The sequence below is a fragment of the Argopecten irradians genome, chromosome 6 (assembly GCF_041381155.1).
Source record: "Argopecten irradians isolate NY chromosome 6, Ai_NY, whole genome shotgun sequence".
Lineage (NCBI taxonomy): Eukaryota > Metazoa > Mollusca > Bivalvia > Pectinida > Pectinidae > Argopecten > Argopecten irradians.
Window position 1 is genome coordinate 33,091,564 of NC_091139.1, and position 22,017 is coordinate 33,113,580.

The 22,017-nt window shown below is 35.5% G+C and overlaps 1 protein-coding gene across 5 annotated transcripts in view; it reads left to right on the forward strand.

Annotated features, from left to right (window-relative positions):
• The window catches only part of LOC138325673 (tubulin polyglutamylase TTLL7-like), a 47,973-nt gene that overhangs the window by 3,422 nt on the left and 22,534 nt on the right, over nt 1–22,017 (forward strand). For 3 of the 5 annotated variants that reach the window (XM_069271488.1, XM_069271492.1, XM_069271489.1), the window contains exons 2-7: nt 2,365–2,577; nt 17,282–17,500; nt 17,777–17,834; nt 18,052–18,183; nt 21,209–21,367; nt 21,730–21,946. In XM_069271488.1, the coding sequence (XP_069127589.1) occupies nt 2,484–2,577; nt 17,282–17,500; nt 17,777–17,834; nt 18,052–18,183; nt 21,209–21,367; nt 21,730–21,946 (879 nt within the window). In that variant the 5' untranslated portion in view covers nt 2,365–2,483. Of the gene's footprint in view, nt 1–1,982; nt 2,019–2,076; nt 2,100–2,364; nt 2,578–17,281; nt 17,501–17,776; nt 17,835–18,051; nt 18,184–21,208; nt 21,368–21,729; nt 21,947–22,017 lie in introns of those variants that run through there. The other 2 variants (XM_069271491.1, XM_069271490.1) reach the window with 2 other exon arrangements.

Genomic DNA, 22,017 nt, shown 5'->3' on the forward strand with positions numbered 1-22,017 from the left:
TGCCCACACATTAGACCAAAACTGTCAAAACTGTATAGGTTTGCAATAATTTTGTCTTATTAAGCATCTTTTCATTTTTTCAATTTTTTTAAACGCCCTAGGTCGAATATGGTTTATTTGATGATTAAAGAACAATTTTTTTGGTGTTCATAAACTTTCCTTGCTAAAAAAAACTCATTAAGTGTATTGCAATTTTATCTAAGGAATTTTATCCACTTTTGTTCACTATATGAACATTGTAAGGGGGGAGGGGAATGAGGTTGAGAGGGTGGGGGGGTCAAGGGGAAATACATAGGAGGAGAATGAGAGGGCTGGGGGAGACCAAGAATGATGGGGAGGGGGATGGTTCAAGTGGAAATAGGATAAGAGGAGGAGTTCGAGGGGGCTGGGGGAGACCAAGAGTGAGGGGGGCGGGGTCAAGGGGAATACGATAGGAGGAGGAGATTGAGGAGGAGGAGGAGGGGGGAGACCAAGAGTGAGGGGGGTGGGGGGGGGGGGGGTCAAGAGGAAATACGATAGGAGGAGGAGAATGATAGGAGGAGGAGGTCAGGGAGCTAGGGAGACCAAGAATGAGGGGGGGGGGGAGGAAAAGGATGAGATTGCATAGAGGGGGATTAAGGATTGAACTGGATTAAAATTAGCAGCCTTTCTGTTAGAAGAAAAATTGTAAGTCCTTAAATCAGGCCAGGATGAATTTAACTTTGATAATGTCTCATTGTCTTTGATCAATTATTGTAACTTTTATGTAAATTATTTGTGTAAAGATCAATACCACAATACTGGTTTTGGTTTCATCAAACCTTTATTTTCATTCGGTACATTTGCTCTATTAGTATCAATCAATTTGACCAAACAAAAACTGTTTACTTATGTTGGCCGGATGATATATATAGTTACAGGTCTGTTAAAATGTTTATGATGGCTTCTTTTAACTTTTACAAGAATGACAGAAGCATGTTTTAATGTAGCAGCAATTGACCAATCACCAGGCAGTTATAATTTAGCCACACATTGGGCTCACATACATGAACGTTTCCATTCAAGGTCGGAAAAACATCATAGCATATACAACACAAAATGTAAAGTCACATTCAGAATCTGCATTGATTGACAGATTGCAGTACAAGGGTTTTGAGATCCAGAACGCCATGACTAAATTACTATTTACCATCAATTAGTCCCACTTTCTGGTGATTATACCATCATATTTAGACATGATTTTTTTTGGGATTAATTGACTTTAAATCATACTTTACCAATGTTGTTCGGGGATCTCAAAACCCCTGTGTTGTAATACGTCAATTACGGTATTATGACTTGCACAAATTTATCACTGTCTGCACAAACCTCTTCAAAGTCAACATTGTCCTAAATTTGATTGTGCTTATAAGTAAGTAGGTTAAGAATATTTGATGATTATTCTGTGTAAATATATTTTATGGTAGCTTTGTATTGGGATTGAAATTAAATCCTGTTTTTATAATTACACTAGGGTAGATTAATGAACTCAGATCTACACACATATTTAAGACACTCCCAAAACCACAATGCTATTTGAGTAGTTGAAGCAATGAAATACACCTCAATATATTTGATTTACCTATCTTTTGTATACTACATTTAAAAATAAATATTTACTTTATTGTTGGTATACATAACACTTTTGTATACCTGTATAATGTATACCCTCTGAAAAGGTTGTAAAATTCTTTCACTTTAATTCAGCGTTATTATTCTGAAGTCTGTTGCAACAAATGAAAGTGTTTCTGTATTATAGGGTTAGACAAAAAAAGCATTAGCAGATTGAATGTGTAGATTTATACGAAGAGTGTGACAAGTTCGCTGTGATTGTATAATATAGATTTATGGTGCAGATTAACCGTTTGTCCCCATATATAGAGGTACAGTACTGCGTGTTGAGTGTCAAACCAATTGGTTGTCTGCCAAAATACCTGTATGTGTATTTATAAATCCTTACCAGAACTGATTAGGAAAATGGAACGTTAAGTTTTAAACTGGTGAATATTATCATTTTAAAAATAATCCAATGTCAAACATATGTAATCCATTTTCCTGCTAGGGATTAGTTTGATAGCTAGGTAGTATAATTTATATTTCCATCAAATTGGAGATTTCCGGCAAATGTTGTATTAGTTGACAATCATCATGTGTTAAATATGTACTATACATGTATATCTATACAATACATAATTAGCTTACAGGTTTAATTGCTTTGAATCTATTTGCTTTCAGAATCAAGTTGTACATGGGTTCGGAGTACAACAAAATATTGTAATTCACCATACATGTAGTTATGTACCGTTATATAATGTTGTTGAAGTTTTTTCATTTTCTGTTTTTCAGATTCATCAAAACAAAATGGCTTAGATTCAGAATTGTGTTTGTTGAAATGGAAATACAGGATTGCACAACAGAAGAGCGTTTGGATTATATTTTGAAATTGACTTGTTTAATTTGATTGGATGATAAGACAACAGAAGGCCCCGGGGCTCGAGAGGATGCAGGGCATGAAGCCTAGCTCGTCAGTCAGCTCCCTGGCATCAGCTGAGAAACAAGGTAAGGACCTATATTTGATCATCCTAAATATAAGTATGTATAAGCTAGGACACGCAGCCTGCCATTCCTATATTGTATAACAGGAAAAAATTTTGGGTTTTAGAGCTTTCAAACCATTTATTGGATAGAAAAATTCGAGGTTAGCAGATGGTACGAAAACAGAATATATAAATCATGATTTATTGTTTTTATTTTCCTGGCAAGGCAACCATGAAAACAATGAAAGTTCTACACAACGAAAGTTTCATGTTATATCTTAATTACCTCAGTTATACACCTGCATTGGTCAAAATGTATGGTCTGATTCAAGATTTACCTTGAATTTTTTAACTATAGGTATAAATTGCTAGTTGGTGATTCTTTTTCTGTGAACTCATGCTTTTTTGACTGCCATCAAAACCTTTATGGTGCCTATTATGGTTGGTTGTTAGTTTAACTTAGTTATAATTTTGGTTAAACTTTTTGGGAACAGCACAGTTGTATTAAAAGATTAATATTACATTTACCAGTTCAGGTTTGTTTTTAGGTTATGACCCTCGATCTGCTCAACACTTTGCCCTTCCGTCCTCAACACAGGCCTGGGACCTAGTTATTCAAATTGTACACTAAGGCTTACTAGCTAGATTAACCCTCTAAGTTAGGTTTTACACACATAAATATATAGAGTCTATATATGGTTAGACAGTTAATCTTCCTGATGTTAATTATAAGTCTGAGATCACTAAGTTGTTTACCTGGGGTAATTATTGCATTTAAAGTAATTAAATGCTTACAACAAACTTTTGATCATAAAAATAGACATGCCTGTAGAATAAGGTATATATTTACTTTTAATAACTTCCTGGTGATGAGATAAAGATTTTGTCAGCCGATACCAATCAATCTTACCGAGTGATATTGTAGGTCGAGGATGTTTTCACCAAGCTAGGTTACAATAGGTATGAGATAATTAAAAATTAAAATAAAATGATTTGCAAAAATTTTTTCTCAGTCTGTATACAAGCTGTATGTGATGTTTGGTGTCTTTCACAACTTGCTCCAAACAGGGAGATAGCGCTATAAAATTACACAAGTTTTCACTGTTACAAGGAGACACAACACGAATATACCTCAGACTCCCAAAATCTACAGACATTCACACACACAACTCATTGCTTTCAGGGGAGGCAACCTTAAGTGACCTTAGCTGTTAATAAGACATTAAAGGCCCATTACCTTTCCGGAGCAAAATATAAAGGTTTGTTAAAAAACATTTATAACATCAGAAAATGCGTACCGATGACCTAAAATAAGGTTACGACACCAAACATATGCAAGATTTCCTGCGTAATATATGAAAACAGTGGAGAGTCAATTCGCTGTATTGCCGTCTGGCGCAGTGATAGTCAACTACCGCCCGGTATTTAGGACGACGGCGGGAAACATAATACGACCCGCGTTATGAAAATAAACATGTTATTTATTTTAATCAAATCGTTCAGAAGGTGATAATAAATGTAGTATTAACGGAAAGTTAATAATTTTTGCGACTCTACAAAATTATCGATCTTGTTTTACATTCCCATTAAAAAAATTAAAGCCGTTTCGGAAAGGTAGTGGGCCTTTAAACTTTTATTGTCCATGTATATACAATAGAACCTGCTTTAACAACCACCTCTGTATAAAGACCACCTGCTTAATAAGACCACTTTTCTAGGGTCCCAAACGACCAGTTTCAACACCATTCAATCTGTGTATAAAGACCACCTGGCCAGTGTTCCTGTGTCTCTGAGTCACAGACAGGTTTGCCTGTATTTGTATTGGAGATGGAGCAATATTTATTCAGTAATTTGCATCGAGAAATGATAATGCATTAGCCGTCAACATTATTCAGGAATTTATGATATATTATGATGAATGTTGTAGGAATGCTGACGTCATAGTTGATCAGCTTATTGTTGTTTAATGTAATGTTTGTAATGCATGCAACCAGCATTAGTTGGATAAACCCATCGGTATTAAAATCTTTTGGTTTCGTCGATTTATATCTAGATACAAATAAATCAATATTGAAATCTTTCGGTTTTGTCGATTTATATCATGATACAAATATATTCCTTTTAAGATAATTCAAAACTTGGATTTTGATTAAACAATAGCTGTCTTTGGGGCCAAGCCCATTGTTGACTGAGTAATTTCGGAAAATTGTTAAACAAACACATTTGGGATCTGATCAATTTTGATCTTTATACATGTTTGTTTGGTTTGTGTGCCATTAAGGTGAATACAGTCCCACATTGATTGGACTAACCTAGGTTTGTCCTATAGCTGTGATTGGACTAACCTAGGTTTGTCCTATAGCTGTGATTGGACTAACCTAGGTTTGTCCTATAGCTGTGATTGGACTAACCTAGGTTTGTCCTATAGCTGTGATTGGACTAACCTAGGTTTGTCCTATAGCTGTGATTGGACTAACCTAGGTTTGTCCTATAGCTGTGATTGGACTAACCTAGGTTTGTCCTATAGCTGTGATTAGACTAACCTAGGTTTGTCCTATAGCTGTGATTGGACTAACCTAGGTTTGTCCTATAGCTGTGAACATCAAACAATCGCCCCTCTAGGACTGATGGAGCTTTGGATACAGACATTTCACTACTCCAGGCCTCCAGGCAGATGTTAAGTCTGATAATTGCCAGCATACAATATATTGCTTCCTGTGTATCAGACATGAAATAATGGTTGTCTACGGACTAATGTGTCTGTAATGTACGTCCTTAACAGAGACTGTAACAATATTGACATCATTAAACTATTGCATTTTCGCTTTCATGGTTAATATTACTTTGATCACAGAATCACGTAATCAAGGTCTCAAGTATTATTTGGAAAAATGTGTTCATCAGTCACATTCATCAGTTCTATACTGTCTTCACAATCGCATTGTGAAATCAATTGTGGGTTACTTACAAATGTACTTTCTTGGTTTAATTAATTAGGCCTATCAAATTATTTTATGGGAAAAGGTTTGGTGATTACAATTATCACATTATGAAACCGTTAATAATAACTTTTTGTAAAACAAAACATTTGTTAAGAAATTGGCAGAATGAATAAAAAATGGATATAAGTCAAAAAAAATTATTGTGTGAAATATTGGATCATTTAAGATGGATGACATCAGCTGTGTTTATACATATATAGACAAGATATTAGGGCATGAAAGCTTGTTTAAAATTCCTATGGAAAAAGACTACAATTATGTTCATGTCTTCTTAATGATTAAGCTTTCAGGATCACTGGGGTAGAATTCGAATGAGACCTTTCCTTAATTGGCATGAGAGGTTTGTAGCTAGGCTAGAGGTCCACTCTACAGAGAGAGTGACAGCCAATCTAAAACCATTTGTTCAGGAACAAACACTCACAGGTCAAAGTGATCCATTTAGGTTATTTTCAAGGGGAGACATTATATTACATGTGTATATATATATATAAAGGTAGAGGGTGAAGAAAAAGTGTGAAATCTAAAATTAAGTCGCCTTTTACAATCATTTAATGGGGACAGCAGGTACAAGTTTTATGCCAAGCCTGACATAGGATATTACAAATTAACTGTTGAGCAGTACATTTAATACTGTACCATAGTACAGGGGTTTCCATAATTTGTGGTTTTATTACCAATGTACCTGTCTATAAATTGATTGATTTATGGCATGGTGAACCATTAGTTAAATCCAGGATCAAGGGTATCATATAACAAACTTCCCTGAAGAATATATAATAAATGATAAGTTATCCCAGAGACCTTATGTTAATTTGTATCTGTTTCTTAATTCTAGAGCTGTTTACATCAGGAAGAGGTTCTTATTGAGGATAGGTAGTTAAAGTGCTACTCAGGCAAAGGGAGACTGAAGTTGATATATCCAGTATTATTGATTTTGAAATAGAAAATTAAAATTTCCCATCAAAATCTCTCTCCATGTGAAGAAATTAAGTTATATTATTGGAATCTTAAAACGTTCCCCCGACTGGCTATGTTTGTGTTGACATTCCCACGCAGCCTCGCTTTCAGAATTTATTTTTAGAACTACTAAAGTTACATGGGACCTTTCCATAATTTCAATGGTTAAAGCTGGACAATGTAAGCAGAACTTGACTGTCGTTTTGATTATATAATGACTTTTGGTAGGCTAATGAACGCATTTAGACTGTTTTCATTGCCCGACTATTCAATTTAATGTTATTTTCAGACAACTGAAAATATTAGGACTTAATTTACTGGTAATTCTGTTTATTAAGCTAGCTCCATACTTTTGGGAAAACCCATGTCATTTTTTTCTAACAGGTCTTATTTTCTTGCATTTTTCATGTAGATTTCAAATCTATAAAGATAAATGGGTGTTCTCGAACTACTTTTTGAGATATTTGAGCTTGAAATGTACCATCCCTGCAAATTTGCTGACCGAAAATAGAAAAATTCATAAAATTATGTTTTCTGTAATATTAGGGTGAATGTAGTCTCGATCCTGTTGATTTTTTGTCCTAATTTTCTTACGATAGAACAATATACAAAACTGTTTTATTTTTACAAATGCTAACTAATTTTTGTTATTTCCCAGGACTGTTTCTATACGTAATTATCATGTTTTGCCATATTTTCTCCTGTAAAAAATCAATGAATAGGCCAAAAAGGAATTGAAAATCCATGTCAATTTCACAATATTTGTATATGATATGCCCAAGGTAATATGTTTTTCAAATATCATATAAAAACACGAGGTCCTCGATCAAAATTTCACAATTTTGTAAGCTTGAAGTTTGTAACTCGCAACCCTACCCCCATTTCATCCAGTGCTAAGATGGGTTATAATTGATTATTTTTTGAAAATCATGCCGCCAAAAAATATTCCACATCAGTTCATACGTTTTTGTGATATTATATCTGGTTTATGTCTGTTTGTTTATATGATTTTCTCCAAATCGTGTGTTTAAAGGAAATCCGTATGCGATTTTTTTAGAATTCCGGAATTTCGGTCGGCCCGGGTCCCCTCTTATGATTTATAGCGACAAATGGCACTTCCGGTGTTTAAAAATCCATTCCCATTGACGACAGGGACCGCAAAAACCTCAGAGATAGCATATAATTTTCACTTCACTGCTTTTATTTGATTTATTTAATGATTTTAAACATTCAATATTATATGTTGACAATTTTCACCTATTGAAAAAATATCCAAGTGTGATGTCGTGGCGTATCGGAAACCATTCTGGAATTCAAAACAACCTCCGCAACTTCCGGTATAGCGTCATATGAATTGGCGCGATTTTCAAAAGTATGGACCTACCTTAATTTAGAGATATTTTCTTTGCTTATATATATGTGTATTGGATTTCTAAGAATAGAAGAAACTTTACAAAATATGAAAACAATTCACTCAGGCTTTATGAAGATAGTAAAAACTATATTGAGACCTCTTGTGTTTATTACAGATGAAGAACAATCAATTAATACTTACTGCTGCTAGCAGATAATGAAACATATAATTATTCTTATAGTATATGTTGTTATCAGCATTGGATACTGAGTTATTCAGCTGTGCAGCATTTGCTGTTATCAGCATCAGATGCTGAGTTATTCAGCTGTGCAGCATATATGTTATCAGCATTGAATACTGAGTTAATATGTTGTGCAGCATATGCTGTTATCAGCACTGGATACTGATTAATCAGCTGTGCAGCATATGTTGTTTTCAGCATTGGATACTGAGTTTATCAGCTGTACAGCATATGCTGTTATCAGCATTCATGGATACTGAGTTAATCAGCTGTACAGCATATGCTGTATTTCAGCATTGGATACTGAGTTAATCAGCTGTACAGCATATGCTGTATTTCAGCATTGGATACTGAGTTAATCAGCTGTACAGCATATGCTGTTATCAGTATTGAATACTGAGTTAGTCAGCTGTGCAGCATTTGCTGTTATCAGCAATGGATACTGAGTTAATCAGCTGTACAGCATATGCTGTTATCAGCATTGGGATACTGAGTTAATCAGCTGTACAGCATATGCTGTTATCAGCATTGGATACTGAGTTAGTCAGCTGTGCAGCATTTGCTGTTATCAGCAATGGATACTGAGTTAATCAGCTGTACAGCATATGCTGTTATCAGCATTGGGATACTGAGTTAGTCAGCTGTGCAGCATTTGCTGTTATCAGTATTGGATACTGAGTTAATCAGCTGTGCAGCATTTGCTGTTATCAGCATTGAATACTGAGTTAATCAGCTGTGCAGCATTTGCTGTTATCAGTGTAACGATAATATAGAAACTACAATAATGGTTTCTCCCCATAATAGACACTCCCTTGAAAATGGTACTTCCGGTTTATGATGTCATCAGTTTTTGTGTATACCATGTGCTTGTTATGATGGAGAATGAATACAGTCAAGCTGATAAGTGTGTTGGGTTTATGTCGATCACAAACATCATAAATGACGCTACATGGTGTCAGAAGTGTGTGGTAAGACTGGGAGATTCAAACGAAGTGACGAATGTCAAATAATGAACACAAAGTGAAACGGTAAAACCTAACTCAAGTGCAAACATCACCGTGTCCGTGAAAATGTCTACTGGTACTACAAACACAGCCTCTACTATAATTCCCATGACTTCCCAAGCCCAAATAAAGCCGTTCCCATTGTTGTACAAGCTCCTGCAAACCTTCCCGTTCCCACAGCGCTAGACTTACGAGGCAATTTATGTGCTAACTGGAAAAAATTCCGTCGTATTTGGGACAATTATGAGATCGCGAGTGGCTTAAAACACAAAACTAAAGAACTGAGAAATGCTACTCTGCTAACCTGTATAGGGCCAGATGCATTACAAATATACGATGGGCTCACGTTTGACAACGATGACGACAAAACAGATGTAGACAAAGTGTTGGACAAATTCGAAAAGTTCTGCATTGGACAGACTAATGAGACTTATGAACGTTACCTCTTTAATAACAGGAGTCAGGAACAAGGAGAAACAATAGATGCGTATGTCGCAGCATTAAGGTCCCTTGCAAAGACATGTAACTATGGTGCATTAGAGGAAAGTCTTATCAGAGATCGGATCGTTATGGGGGTTCGGGAAAATGCTACAAGAAAAAAAACCTCTTGCAGGATCAGTCACTGACATTGCATAGGTGTATTGACATTTGCCGTTCATTTGAAAAATCAGTTCAACACATGAAAGACATTACAAATGAAGAGGCTAAGGTATGCGGAAAGAAAGCAACTGATAACGCTCAACCACAGGACCGTCCGCAAACAAGTAGTGGAAAGAGAAATTCGCAAAAACAAATAGTGAATTGTGGCAATTGTGGGTACAATCATGTAAACGAGCGCGAACGGTGCCTGGCATGGCAGAAAACGTGTGCGATCTGCGGAATGCTGAATCATTTTGCAAAGAAATGTAGGTCAAGACCTCGTCAAGGTCAAGGTCAAGGTCAAAGACAAAATCAAGGAAATGGACGTCCTGGTCGGAGATTAAAACCAAAGGTATATTACGTGGAGGCTACAAACGAGAGTTCAGATGATGACTTTTGTTTCACAATCGATCGAAAGGAGGTAAATACTATAAAACATGAGGAGATACCGACCAAGCTATATACCATAATTGAAACAAAGGGCATTTTAATTGAATGTCAACTCGACAGCGGATCAAGCGTCAACGCGTTGCCCAAATCTATCTATATGGAAGTTTTTGAGGATCCTCAGTTGGAACACTTAGTAGAGACAGATGTAACGCTTGTCATGTTCAATAACTCTGAAATGTCTCCGGTCGGGGCCCGACGAGTTCAAATCATCAACCCAAAAAAAATGGGAGACGGTATTCGGTCGAGTTTGTAATTGTAGATGGAAAAGTGAAGCCAATTTTAGGTTCCCGCGTTATACAAGCAATGGACTTAATAACAGTGAACACACAAAACCTATACTCGAGGGCTGAGGTTCCAAAGGAGGAAGTTCTACAACTTAAGTCATCCACTCACGTGCCGATCGTCTCCACATCAAATGCTTCATTGCCAGTGGATAATGAATCACAAGTCACAAGTCAGTTACCATTGACAACGGATTCATCGACTGAAAATGTGTCAAAAGTGAAAGCTGACAGGACAATTTTCGAAGGACTCGGAAAGTTGAGAGGAAAACTGCATCTTGAAGTAGATCCTCATGTTACACCTTCGAAAATACCTGTGCGCCGGCCCCCTGTGGCGATAAAGGATGATTTTCGAACTGAACTCAATAGGCTGACCAATATTGGTGTGATTGCACCTGTAAACACTCCAACAGATTGGATCTCATCAATCGTAGTCGTGAAAAAGCCGAACGGAAAGCTGAGACTTTGTATTGACCCCAAACCATTAAACCAGGCACTTAAAAGGAATCATTATGCTATGCCAACCATAGAAGACATCCTTCCCGAATTGAACAAAGCACGCATATTCTCGGTAGTTGATGCGAAGGACGGGTTTTGGCATGTTGAGTTAGACGAAGAGAGCAGTTATTTGACGACATTTGGAACCCCTTGGGGCCGGTATCGATGGCTCAGAATGCCTTTTGGCATTTCACCTGCCCCAGAGGAATTTCAGCGGAGATTGGACGAGGCACTTGAAGGATTAGAAGGAGTTAAGGCGATACACGATGACATTGTTGTGTTCGGATGTGGTGACACAGATGAAGAAGCAAAGCATGATCACGATCGAAAACTTCAGGCTTTATTTGACAGATGTCGTGACGAGAACATAAAAATCAACAAAGACAAGTTAAAGTTGCGCCTAAGCACTGTGACGTATTTGGGACATGTGATTTCGGCGAAAGGTCTGGAAATGGATCCGGCTAAAGTGAAAGCCATCACCGAAATGCCCGTTCCGAAAGACAAAGCTGGAGTACAACGCTTGTTAGGCATGATAAACTTTGTGCAAAAGTTTGCACCGCGATTGTCAGAGATGACCACTCCGTTACGTGACCTTTTGAAAAAGGATTCAGAATTTATGTGGGACGCAACTGTTCAAGGCAAGGCTTTTGATGAAATCAAGAAAGCACTGTCTGATGCGCCGGTATTGAAATTTTTCGACCCATCAAAACAAACGGTACTGCAATGTGATGCTTCAGAAAATGGACTAGGGGCATGTCTCCTTCAGGAAGGACACCCTGTGGGGTACGCGTCGCGAGCGCTCACGGCAACAGAATGTAACTATGCCCAGATTGAGAAAGAGCTTCTGGCGGTGGTTTTTGGAATGACAAAATTTGAACAATACACGTATGGAACACATGTTGTTGTCGAGTCAGACCACAAGCCATTAGAGATTATTGACAAGAAAAACCTGTTTAGTGCTCCTAAACGCTTACAACGTATGTTGCTAAATCTTCAGCGTTTTGACTACACAATCGTCTACAAGAAGGGGCATGGAAATGTACATGGCGGATACGTTAAGCAGGGCATTTTTGTCAAGTACTGATGAAGAGACACGTGTTGCGAGTTGCCTTTCTGAATTTGAACACGTAAACACTGTGAAACATCTGCCAGTGTCGTCTGAAACGCTTCATAAGCTACAACAGGCCACTGAAAGTGACGCAAGTCTTATAGAATTAATGCGAGTTGTTCAACGTGGGTGGCCAGAGAGCAAAGAACAACTCTCTCCAGAGGTCCAGAAGTACTTCCCTTTTCGAGAAGAGTTGACTGTCCACAACGGATTGTTATTCAAGAACGACCGTGTAGTAGTGCCAATTTCCGAACGCCGTAACATGATGGAAAGAGCACATTCAAGCCATATCGGTCTCCAGGGATGTTTACGAAGAGCAAGCATTGAATACTGAGTTAATCAGCTGTGCAGCATTTGCTGTTATCAGCAATGGATACTGAGTTAATCAGCTGTACAGCATATGCTGTTATCAGCATTGGGATACTGAGTTAGTCAGCTGTGCAGCATTTGCTGTTATCAGCAATGGATACTGAGTTAGCCAGCTGTGCAGCATTTGCTGTTAACAGCAATGGATACTGAGTTAATCAGCTGTGCAGCATTTGCTGTTATCAGCAATGGATACTGAGTTAATCAGCTGTACAGCATATGCTTTATTTCAGCATCGGATACTGAGTTAATCATGCTGCCAAGACAGGATTAAAAGGTGTTCTAGAAGATGATGGAATATATATACATGTTTCAATTTAATGCTCTTTATTGCCACTATTTATTGCCATGATTGTGTGTATAAGTGAAGTGTAAGAACACCTGTAAATATTATTGATTGTTTTTATCAGACAGAGAAAAACTTTCAAGGGCTTATATACAGCTGATAAAGTTGTACCTGTATTGTTCAAAATGTGTATCAATATTTCTACAAAAGATATTCTACTTAGTACAGGTAGTAGCATTTAATTGGTGCCTTCATGTTTGTAAAAAGGTTTTCAATCAAATGTAACTACAAAAGCACCAAGTTTCTTTTTTTTATGTCTGGAGATGTTGGTCGATTTTCTTAATGTTTCAAGGTTTATTCATTTTTAAACTAAAATCAAAGTTGATGAAAATTGTTTTTTGCTTGCATTGAAGGTCAATAGCATGGAATTGGTGAGCTACATTTACTACATAGGAAAATTAACTGTGATTTAGAAATATTTATTCTTAATAATTAAATCAGCTAGCTTATCTGAAACTCAGCATCAGATTTCAACTTTGAGAAATGGACTACTGTAGTCTGTTGTATACAGATGAACTATATTCAGGTAAATTCTTGTCAAATTCAGACAATTTTACCAGAAAAGAGAAATAGACTGGGTGTGGCATATTTGATCAGGTCAATTTGACATGAAATTTGCAAGAAATTGACATGAACATTTCTTCATTGAACTTTATTTTGTTATCAGGTCATTTTCAGGTGACATTTTTAGGTCATGCTCTTTTCAGATATTGATGCGAAGACATTTTGCCTGTTGTTGCAGTGCTTGGTGAAGACACTTTATATATGGCCTAATTAGTAATTACAGTCCCAAGCGGGTATAATGTTGGTGTCGGCGTTCAATCTTTGTTCAGTTAGGTGTGGGTAGCCACCAGCTTACTACAGGAAGAACCTACAATGTATTTATCTCAATATAATATTAGCTAACATGATGAAGTGGTTGTTTTAATGAAAAAAACCTGAAAATGTATTATGATATAAATGTATACAAAGGTATCAGTATATTATAGCTATTTTTTCAGGATTTTTTTTTTTATTTCGACACTGACGTACAACAAATTCATTGCTGTTGTTTGCCAAACATACAAAATGTGATTATTTCAATACTGAATGTTTAATCCTTCACTTTGTGACATTTTCAGTTGACAGGCACTTAAGGTTTTGAAGGTACAACACATTAGGTTTTAGGATTTAGTGATATTATACATCATTACCTAAAGTAGAAATAAATTGTTCAGTGAAGCGATCTCCAGTTAAATTATCCAGCTCCCTTGGCACTCTCCCATTTAATTGGTCTTTCACAAATTAAAGCGTCAGAATTTCCATTTTAAAAGGATATTGAAAATAATTTAGGAAGAATTTCATTAAGGCTGCTCTCCTGTAGTAGAAAAAGCAGGTGCAACTTAGAATGAAAGTTTTGGAATTTTGCCTAAGTGTTCTAAAATGAAAAGCTATTTGTGAGAATGAATTTCAATAACCTACTTGTAATATAAAAACAATTTATAAAAGTATGAACCTGTTGTAGCTAGGGGCTGCGGTGGCCGAGTGGCTAAGATGTCTTGATATATTACCACAAGCCCCCCACCTCTGAGTCACGAGTTTGAATCTTATGAGGGGCAGGTGCCAGGTACTGACTGCTGATCGGTGGTTTTTCTCTTGGTACTCTGGCTTTCCTCCACCAACAAACCTGGCATGTCCTTACATGACCCTGGGACGTTAAACTAATAAAAACTCGTTGTAGCTTATTTTGGTTTCCTCCAAAAAAATAAAAGCTTTTAGATTAATGTGGGCATCTATTCTAGCTAGAGCTAATAAGATCAGTTGTCATCTTAGACAATGCCGCAATCATAAGTTGACCCATTTTAATCACCATTCATGCCATTATCATGTCACATAATATTATTAATAATTAAATAATTATTAATTAATTAATAGTTTCTATTAGTAATAAGTAATTCACATTTTTAACTACTTCTCAATAACCTAAAAGCATTGTTACTATAATATTGCTATTCACAGAGCCTACTGTGTTAAAGACTGCTATCAAGATTGGCTTTGAGCTTCAAATAAGGTCACAGGGGTTAAACATGTGTAAATATATCTAAGTAAGGTCACAGGGGTTAAACATGTGTAAATATATCTAAGTAAGGTCACAGGGGTTAAACATGTGTAAATATATCTAAGTAAGGTCACAGGGGTTAAACATGTGTAAATATATCTAAGTAAGGTCACAGGTGTTAAATATGTGTAAATATATCTAAGTAAGGTCACAGGGGTTAAACATGTGTAAATATATCTAAGTAAGGTCACAGGGGTTAAACATGTGTAAATATATCTAAGTAACTATATTTCAGTAAAAGCAAGATATCTCTTGTATTTAAACCTGTTAAACTGTATCGAAAAAAAAAATATAACCAACGTCAGGTCATTTATCTGGAAATTTAAAAAGGCTTTAAACTTTTATAGTTAATACCAGTTTCAAATTGGTTTAAAGATAAAACGTTTTCATTGCAGACTTACACTGTATTTGTGGTCTAATAGAACTAGTGAAAACAGGAAGTTTTAAGTTTATTTCCATATCAAATTCAAAAGTTCCCAGCCTCATATAAAATGTCCATGGGTTTATTTATTCCACGGTCAATTGTTCACATAGTAAATGTAATGAAAAAATTTTACACATAAAAAAGTAAAAGTGTTGAATAGACAGCCAATATGTGTATCATGTTTGTGGAAATTTGAGGGGAAGTTAGGGGTATTTGGATTGTTGGTGGTGACAGGATATTATACCCAATTATAATATGATTATACATATAAGAATGCATTTTGAAGTTTGAATGGTTTACGTTGATGGAGCTGGAATTGGCCGATGTCTGACTGGGGACGACACGCAAGGGTAGAAAGGCCTGGGAACTGCAAAGAGAATAGCACAAATGTTCACAGAAAATTGCAGTTTGGTATCGGAATAACTTTAAATATATATATGCAATGCACATCTAAAAGATACCTTAGATTATTTTAGGATCCCTTCAGATGGCCCCTTCTCACAGTATTGCCTCTGCTGAATTATTAAAGTCCTAAATGGATAGTTTAGACTTTCTATAGGAAGCGAGTGTCTCCATATAAAGAGTATTATATATTGATTTTCAACCTAGTGTGTATCTATGTACCTATGTACTAGGGTCATATTGGATGTAAATAGCGGCACAAACATTTACTCAAAGAAAGTTCACATTTGGTTATCCAAAGTTTCCTTCCTTAAAGTCAACTGGTTGATACGGGGATATTGATTCTATGGAATATTACATAGCCTGGTTCAATGTGGCTGTCAGGTAAGGCAATAATTCATTGTTTATAATTTATAGCTCAATTTATCACGGCGATATTATGGTTACATAATCATGTATTATTATAGGACAATAACTATGTATTAGGGCAATATTTTTCATTTCATAGAACTTTGATTTAGATAAAAGAACAAATTCTGGTATCATATTGAATACACATTATATCAATCAGATATCATTATGATCAAATTTGTATTGCTTAAAATTTCTTTATGCATTATGAAGAGAAAAATGTTATAGATTCACAAATACTTTCATATCATATCATCCATATTATAAACTTAAGTCAGAATTTCACATTTATCTCCTTGACCTCCAATATATAAACATTGAACCAATCAATATTCCAACCAATATATTCCATCTAAAATTTCCATCTGTCAGATGAAATGCCCAGAATGATTTGGGCTAGTAAGATTGCAATGCCAAAATAATATTCAGTGATTAAATAATTTAATATGTATGATTTAATTAATAGCTTATCAATGGTTGTACCAATTGTTAACAAATCAATCACCGATCAATAGTATTAAAGACATTAATCTGACTGACTAAACGGTGCACACAAATTAGTAAACATTGGATTTATGTTAATACATATTAGTTATGATTTATTTTCTGTGACTTAATTAAACTTTCTTTATTTCTTATTTTGTTTGTTTGTTTGATAGTTACAAATTAGAGCAAGTTTCAGTACAATGCATAAATTGGACCTCAAGTTTATTAATCTGGATATACTAATGGTACCTTAATTTTAAGATATTTTCTTTATTGGATGTGACCTTGAATTGAGCTCTCTGATTTCCCTTTCTATTTTTAGATTTGACCTTGACTGCTCTGAATTACAATTTCTATTTTTAAATGTGACCTTGGGTTCCCAGATTCACCTTTCTATATTTTTAGATGTGATCATGACCCTGAGTTCACAAATTTACCTTTCAGTTTTTGCATGTGACCTTGACTCCACAAATTTACCTTTCATTTTTTGCATGTAAATTTAATTGACTTTACTGATTTATATTTCTATTTTTAGATGTGACCTTGAATTTTCTGATTTACCTTTAATTTGCATTTTTGTATGGGATCTTGGGCTCCCTGATTTACCTTTCTATTTTTTAATGTGACCTTGAGTTTCTTTTCTTAATTTCTATTTTTAGATGTGACCTTGAGTTCTCTTATGCATTATACGCGTCGGCCCAGTGCCAAGACAACAGGACCCCTTCAACAGACAAGCCGACGTCATGATGACCGTCTCGAGGAGAAACAGGAAGTGGCTGAAGTGGATGATCGACTTAAAGGGCCTCTTATACCTAAAAAGAAGCGGAAAAAGAAAAGCCTTATAACTGTTAACCTCAGTGGTACTCGATACGATGTCAGTAAGTGTATTGACCACACTTAAATTGAATCTGATTGTATATAAAACAAATGAAAATGTCTCTTGCAGATGAGTTATACACTGTACATATTAGGTTCAAAGATCAGAATATGTCACATTGGTCAACCTGTCTTAGAATATGGTTAAAAGTGTTTGCAAGGATGGATCTAAGCCTGTCTGTGTAATAAGAATGTCAGTAATTCTAGTTCAGGTTAGACTTTTCTTAAATTTCTACAGTTTATGATATTTCTTATTTTCTCTTTTTTTCTTTCTACAGTTCGTCAGATGTCTGAGAAGCTTGGCTATGCTATTGCCAAGGATGATGATCCTAACAGGTAAAGTTATTAATAAAGCATGATCAAACTTTAAATCATTTCTGACTAATTAAAGGTCAATATGATTTTGTCATGATATATAATATATATATCAAGTTTGTTTCTCTGATGAATATTATTGTTGACATTTCACAGTTGTAGAAAATGCTAGACTTCCGTCCTCGTTATACTTTAATTAGTTATGACAAAGCTATAATTGTAATCCTTTTGTCTACAGCTATCTGTTCTGGAACGACTGTTTCGTTGCCACAGATCGAATCTCGGAGATGAAATCGTTCCAAAGGATAAACCATTTTCCAGGCATGGGGGAGATTACACGCAAAGACTGCCTTGCTCGCAACATGGCTAAGTAATTAATAAATCTTATTGATTATGATAATACTACTCATTCACCCTTGAAGACTAATAGAACCAGCTGACATGGGTCTGTCAAGTGGACGGGGTATCTCAACCTGAGTGAAAGATTTTGGAATGTCTACCCGAGGCCAACCTAGGGTTGACGGTCTAAATCTTTCATGAGGGTTGAGATATCCCTGTCAACTTCACAGATCCATGTTTGATTCTTTTTCTCCCATACATATTAGAAAAAATGTGAAATTTATGTTGCTTTCCAGCTTTTTCATCACGCCATTATCACAGGAACGTCTTTATGCATCAAATTTAATGATGTAATCAACAATGCATGTTGCTTTTATGCTGCATGTATTGATGATTTCATCTAATTGTCTAGCGTGCGTGAGCTGTCTTACACCCTCCTGTGTAAGATAAAGTTATTTTTTCCCTAGCAACCACAGGATATCCCTGTGAAGTATGAGAGAAATATTTGATACCTTCTGATTTAAAGGAAGGAACAGCTATTTTGATCATGATTGTATCTAACTTATTCACTCCTCTCTCCCTCACTCACACCAAACCCATCTTAGATTGAACTTTTTAGTCTCTGTTTTGAAAGTTGTAAAACTATCAAAGGAAGGGGTAGAAATTACAGGAATAAGATTCTTCAATTAATATTTTGTTTCGTTTTTGGAATAAGTATATTTATTTTGAAAGTGTTATAAATGATAAACCTTTGGTATTTTTTATGTAGTATTATATTATCCACTTGTAGATAATCCCTCTTGCAGGAAAAGCCTTGAGTCTCAAAAGTTACCCAATTATGATACCGCACTCAACAAATATAAACGGGGGTATACTGGAATCAGGTTGTCCGTCTGTCTGTCTGTAGACACAACTTTGTCTGGTGAAATCCTTCTAAACTACTTTACAGATTTTGATAGGGTTCTGCAATGTCCCCTATTAATGGATCGAGTTATTACTAAATTTGTGAAGCGAGGGTATTAGTTGTCCACTCTAGCGACATTTCTAGTTTCTATTGGTATCAAAACTTTCAGATAGGAAAAGAGATGACTTTTACATACTGGTAAAGTCAAAACACTTCTTTTTTCTCGAAAGAATTTCACATATCATATACTCGTGCAGTTCTTTATGTAAAGTTCTTTCATATATATAAGCATCAATTTTATGTTGTATTAATAAAGACTGGGTCGTAAATTTTACTTTCTGTTACCCTTGTTTGTAAGGGTCATAGAAATAGACTGACATATCATTGATATATGGCAAATAATGATCCAAAAAAAGAATGTTTTGTTTTATTTATAAGATACCAAACTGTTTTGAGTACTAAGTATAGATACTGATATAATAACTGTCCTGAAATGTATATGTCTGTGCGATAGTGATATTGTTTTAGCTGTTTATATTTCCCCTTCTAGATACAGTCAGTATTTTTATGGTTTGTTTCTGTTATAAGTCTGTGTTCCCGTGGCCTAGTAACAAGTGTTGTAAATACAACAGCAGACAGGAGAAGCTCGCTTTTGAAGTGTTGAACAGATAGCCTGACATTCCTGTTAATCCTTTGTCGGGTGGTTATGAATTTTTAATGAAGAGATGATTACACTTGGTAGATATATAGCCTGGCGTTGCCTTATAGCTGCCACTGTAGTCCCATATCGGCCAGTCTATAGCGACGACCTATACTGGTCGTTTTTGTCATTTTGTAGGCTGCGTGGTAATATACATATAGTACAAGGTTAATACAATGTATATAGGTGTGGTGTACTTTATCAAATTCTGTTTTGCTTTAATATGGCTGGGACTTTGATAGGGGAAACTTTGTTTACAATCCATGTCTTGCTGGTATATTTATTGTGTATAATATACAAAATGTGATCAACTCCAGGTAAAGATTATATATCACATGATTGATTATGTCATCAAATGTTTCCTCCCTCATCAGATATCTATGAGGATGAAAAATTTTAATTTATGGAGGAGTTGTTTAGACTGTAGTCATGTTCATAAGAAATATGAAATTATAAATTTATAAACTGTTCACCTTGAGGTTAAGGGTACGATTCTTTTGTAGTACATGCCTTCTTGGTTATGATATGTTGGAAATGAAAACTCAAATGGATACCAATTAAGCAGGACTGATCTAGGACTTGAAATTTCAATCCCAATTAAGTTTCAAATTTTGTTTGTATAAGTCAGCTGATAAATTTGTTAATGTAAGTTGTTCTTTTGACCTGCTAAAAAACCTTTTCATTCACAGTGTTTGAAATTCCCTGTCAGTAAAGCCAATTACAACATGACTTTTTTTACACATTACAAATAAGCAATTCATAAGTCATCAATAGATTGTTTCTAGCTTAAAAAAAATAATCCTTTAAATTACAAACACTCTGGGATACTTTTTTCACAGCACTTAAATCACTGCATCAAACGAAACAATTTGACACAATAACTTCATTACAGTTATGATATATAATTAATTTCCCACCTTGGAGCTAATTTCTTAATCAATACAGGTGTAAATATATTTTTCTTATCACTTCTCTTGTAAAGTATCTTTTATGTGTCAATTACTATTTTTACACATAATTTGTTTACATAGTTAAATATTCACCATTATAAGTTTGTATCTGATGGGTTTTTCACAAAGAGCTACAGAATCATAAAATTTGTTAATTTACATTTATGATACCTGTCCATCTGCAGACACCTTTTCATTTTTATCAATTTTTTAAGCGCCCTGGGCGCTTATTGGGTCAAATACGGTAGTGATTAATCAACTACTCATCCTAAACTATTGGAGAGATTTCAGTGAAACTTGGCGACAGTAATCCTTATACAGAGTAGATGTGTGAAATCTATATTGGAACCTTTTACAGAGGTATGCCTCTTTGTTACAAAATTGGGGAAGGTTTTTGGGGGTTGTGGGAGAGGTGTTGGGATAAAAATTGGCCTCTTAATTGGACAACAGTTCTAGTTTTAATATATGTTCTCACAAACAAACAACCTTTTGTTTTACTCAGAGTTCAGAAACAACTTCCAGAAGACTTCTCGTTTGCTCCCAAAACCTGGATTCTGCCAGCCGATCACAGCCTTCTACTTAACTACGCCAAGGACCTACGTGCAAAGAAAAAAACAAAGACATTTATCATCAAACCTTCCAATGGAGCTCAGGGCCATGGGTGAGTTAATAAAATATAGCTGAGAGGACAGTTTAGATGAGGAGTAATTAAGATGTAATATAGAGTTTGTATATGAGAAAAGGAAAAAAGATAACTACGGCATCAAGCATTGATCTTACTTACTTTATTACGGATATTCCTGGTGTCTTAATAATTCCATTGGCTTAAGGATGGCCATGAGGCTGGAAATTTGCGAAAAAAGAGACATTCTTATGGATGGATTTCTTTTAAAGTAGGACCTTAGGGACCCCATGAAAGCAGGTATTATCTATATTTATACAGAGGTGGTCTTTAAAGGCAGGTTTTAGTGTATAGCCAAAATATTCTAATAAAAAATGATATTGTTTTCTGTCATTTTTCAGAATTCAACTTTTTCGAAATGCAGAAAAAATTCCACAGTCAGAACATTTTATAGTACAGGAGTATATAGACAAACCCCTGCTAATGGACGGGTATAAGTTTGACCTCCGACTCTACGTCCTGGTGACCTCTTGTGACCCACTACGGGTGTTTCTATTCGACGACGGCCTCGTCAGACTAAGTACTGAAAAATATCTCGCACCAACTGAAGCCAACATTGTGAGTATTTGTAATTTGATAATATGAATTTAGTAGTTGAAGATATAATCAAACATTAATTTAAAGTGCAG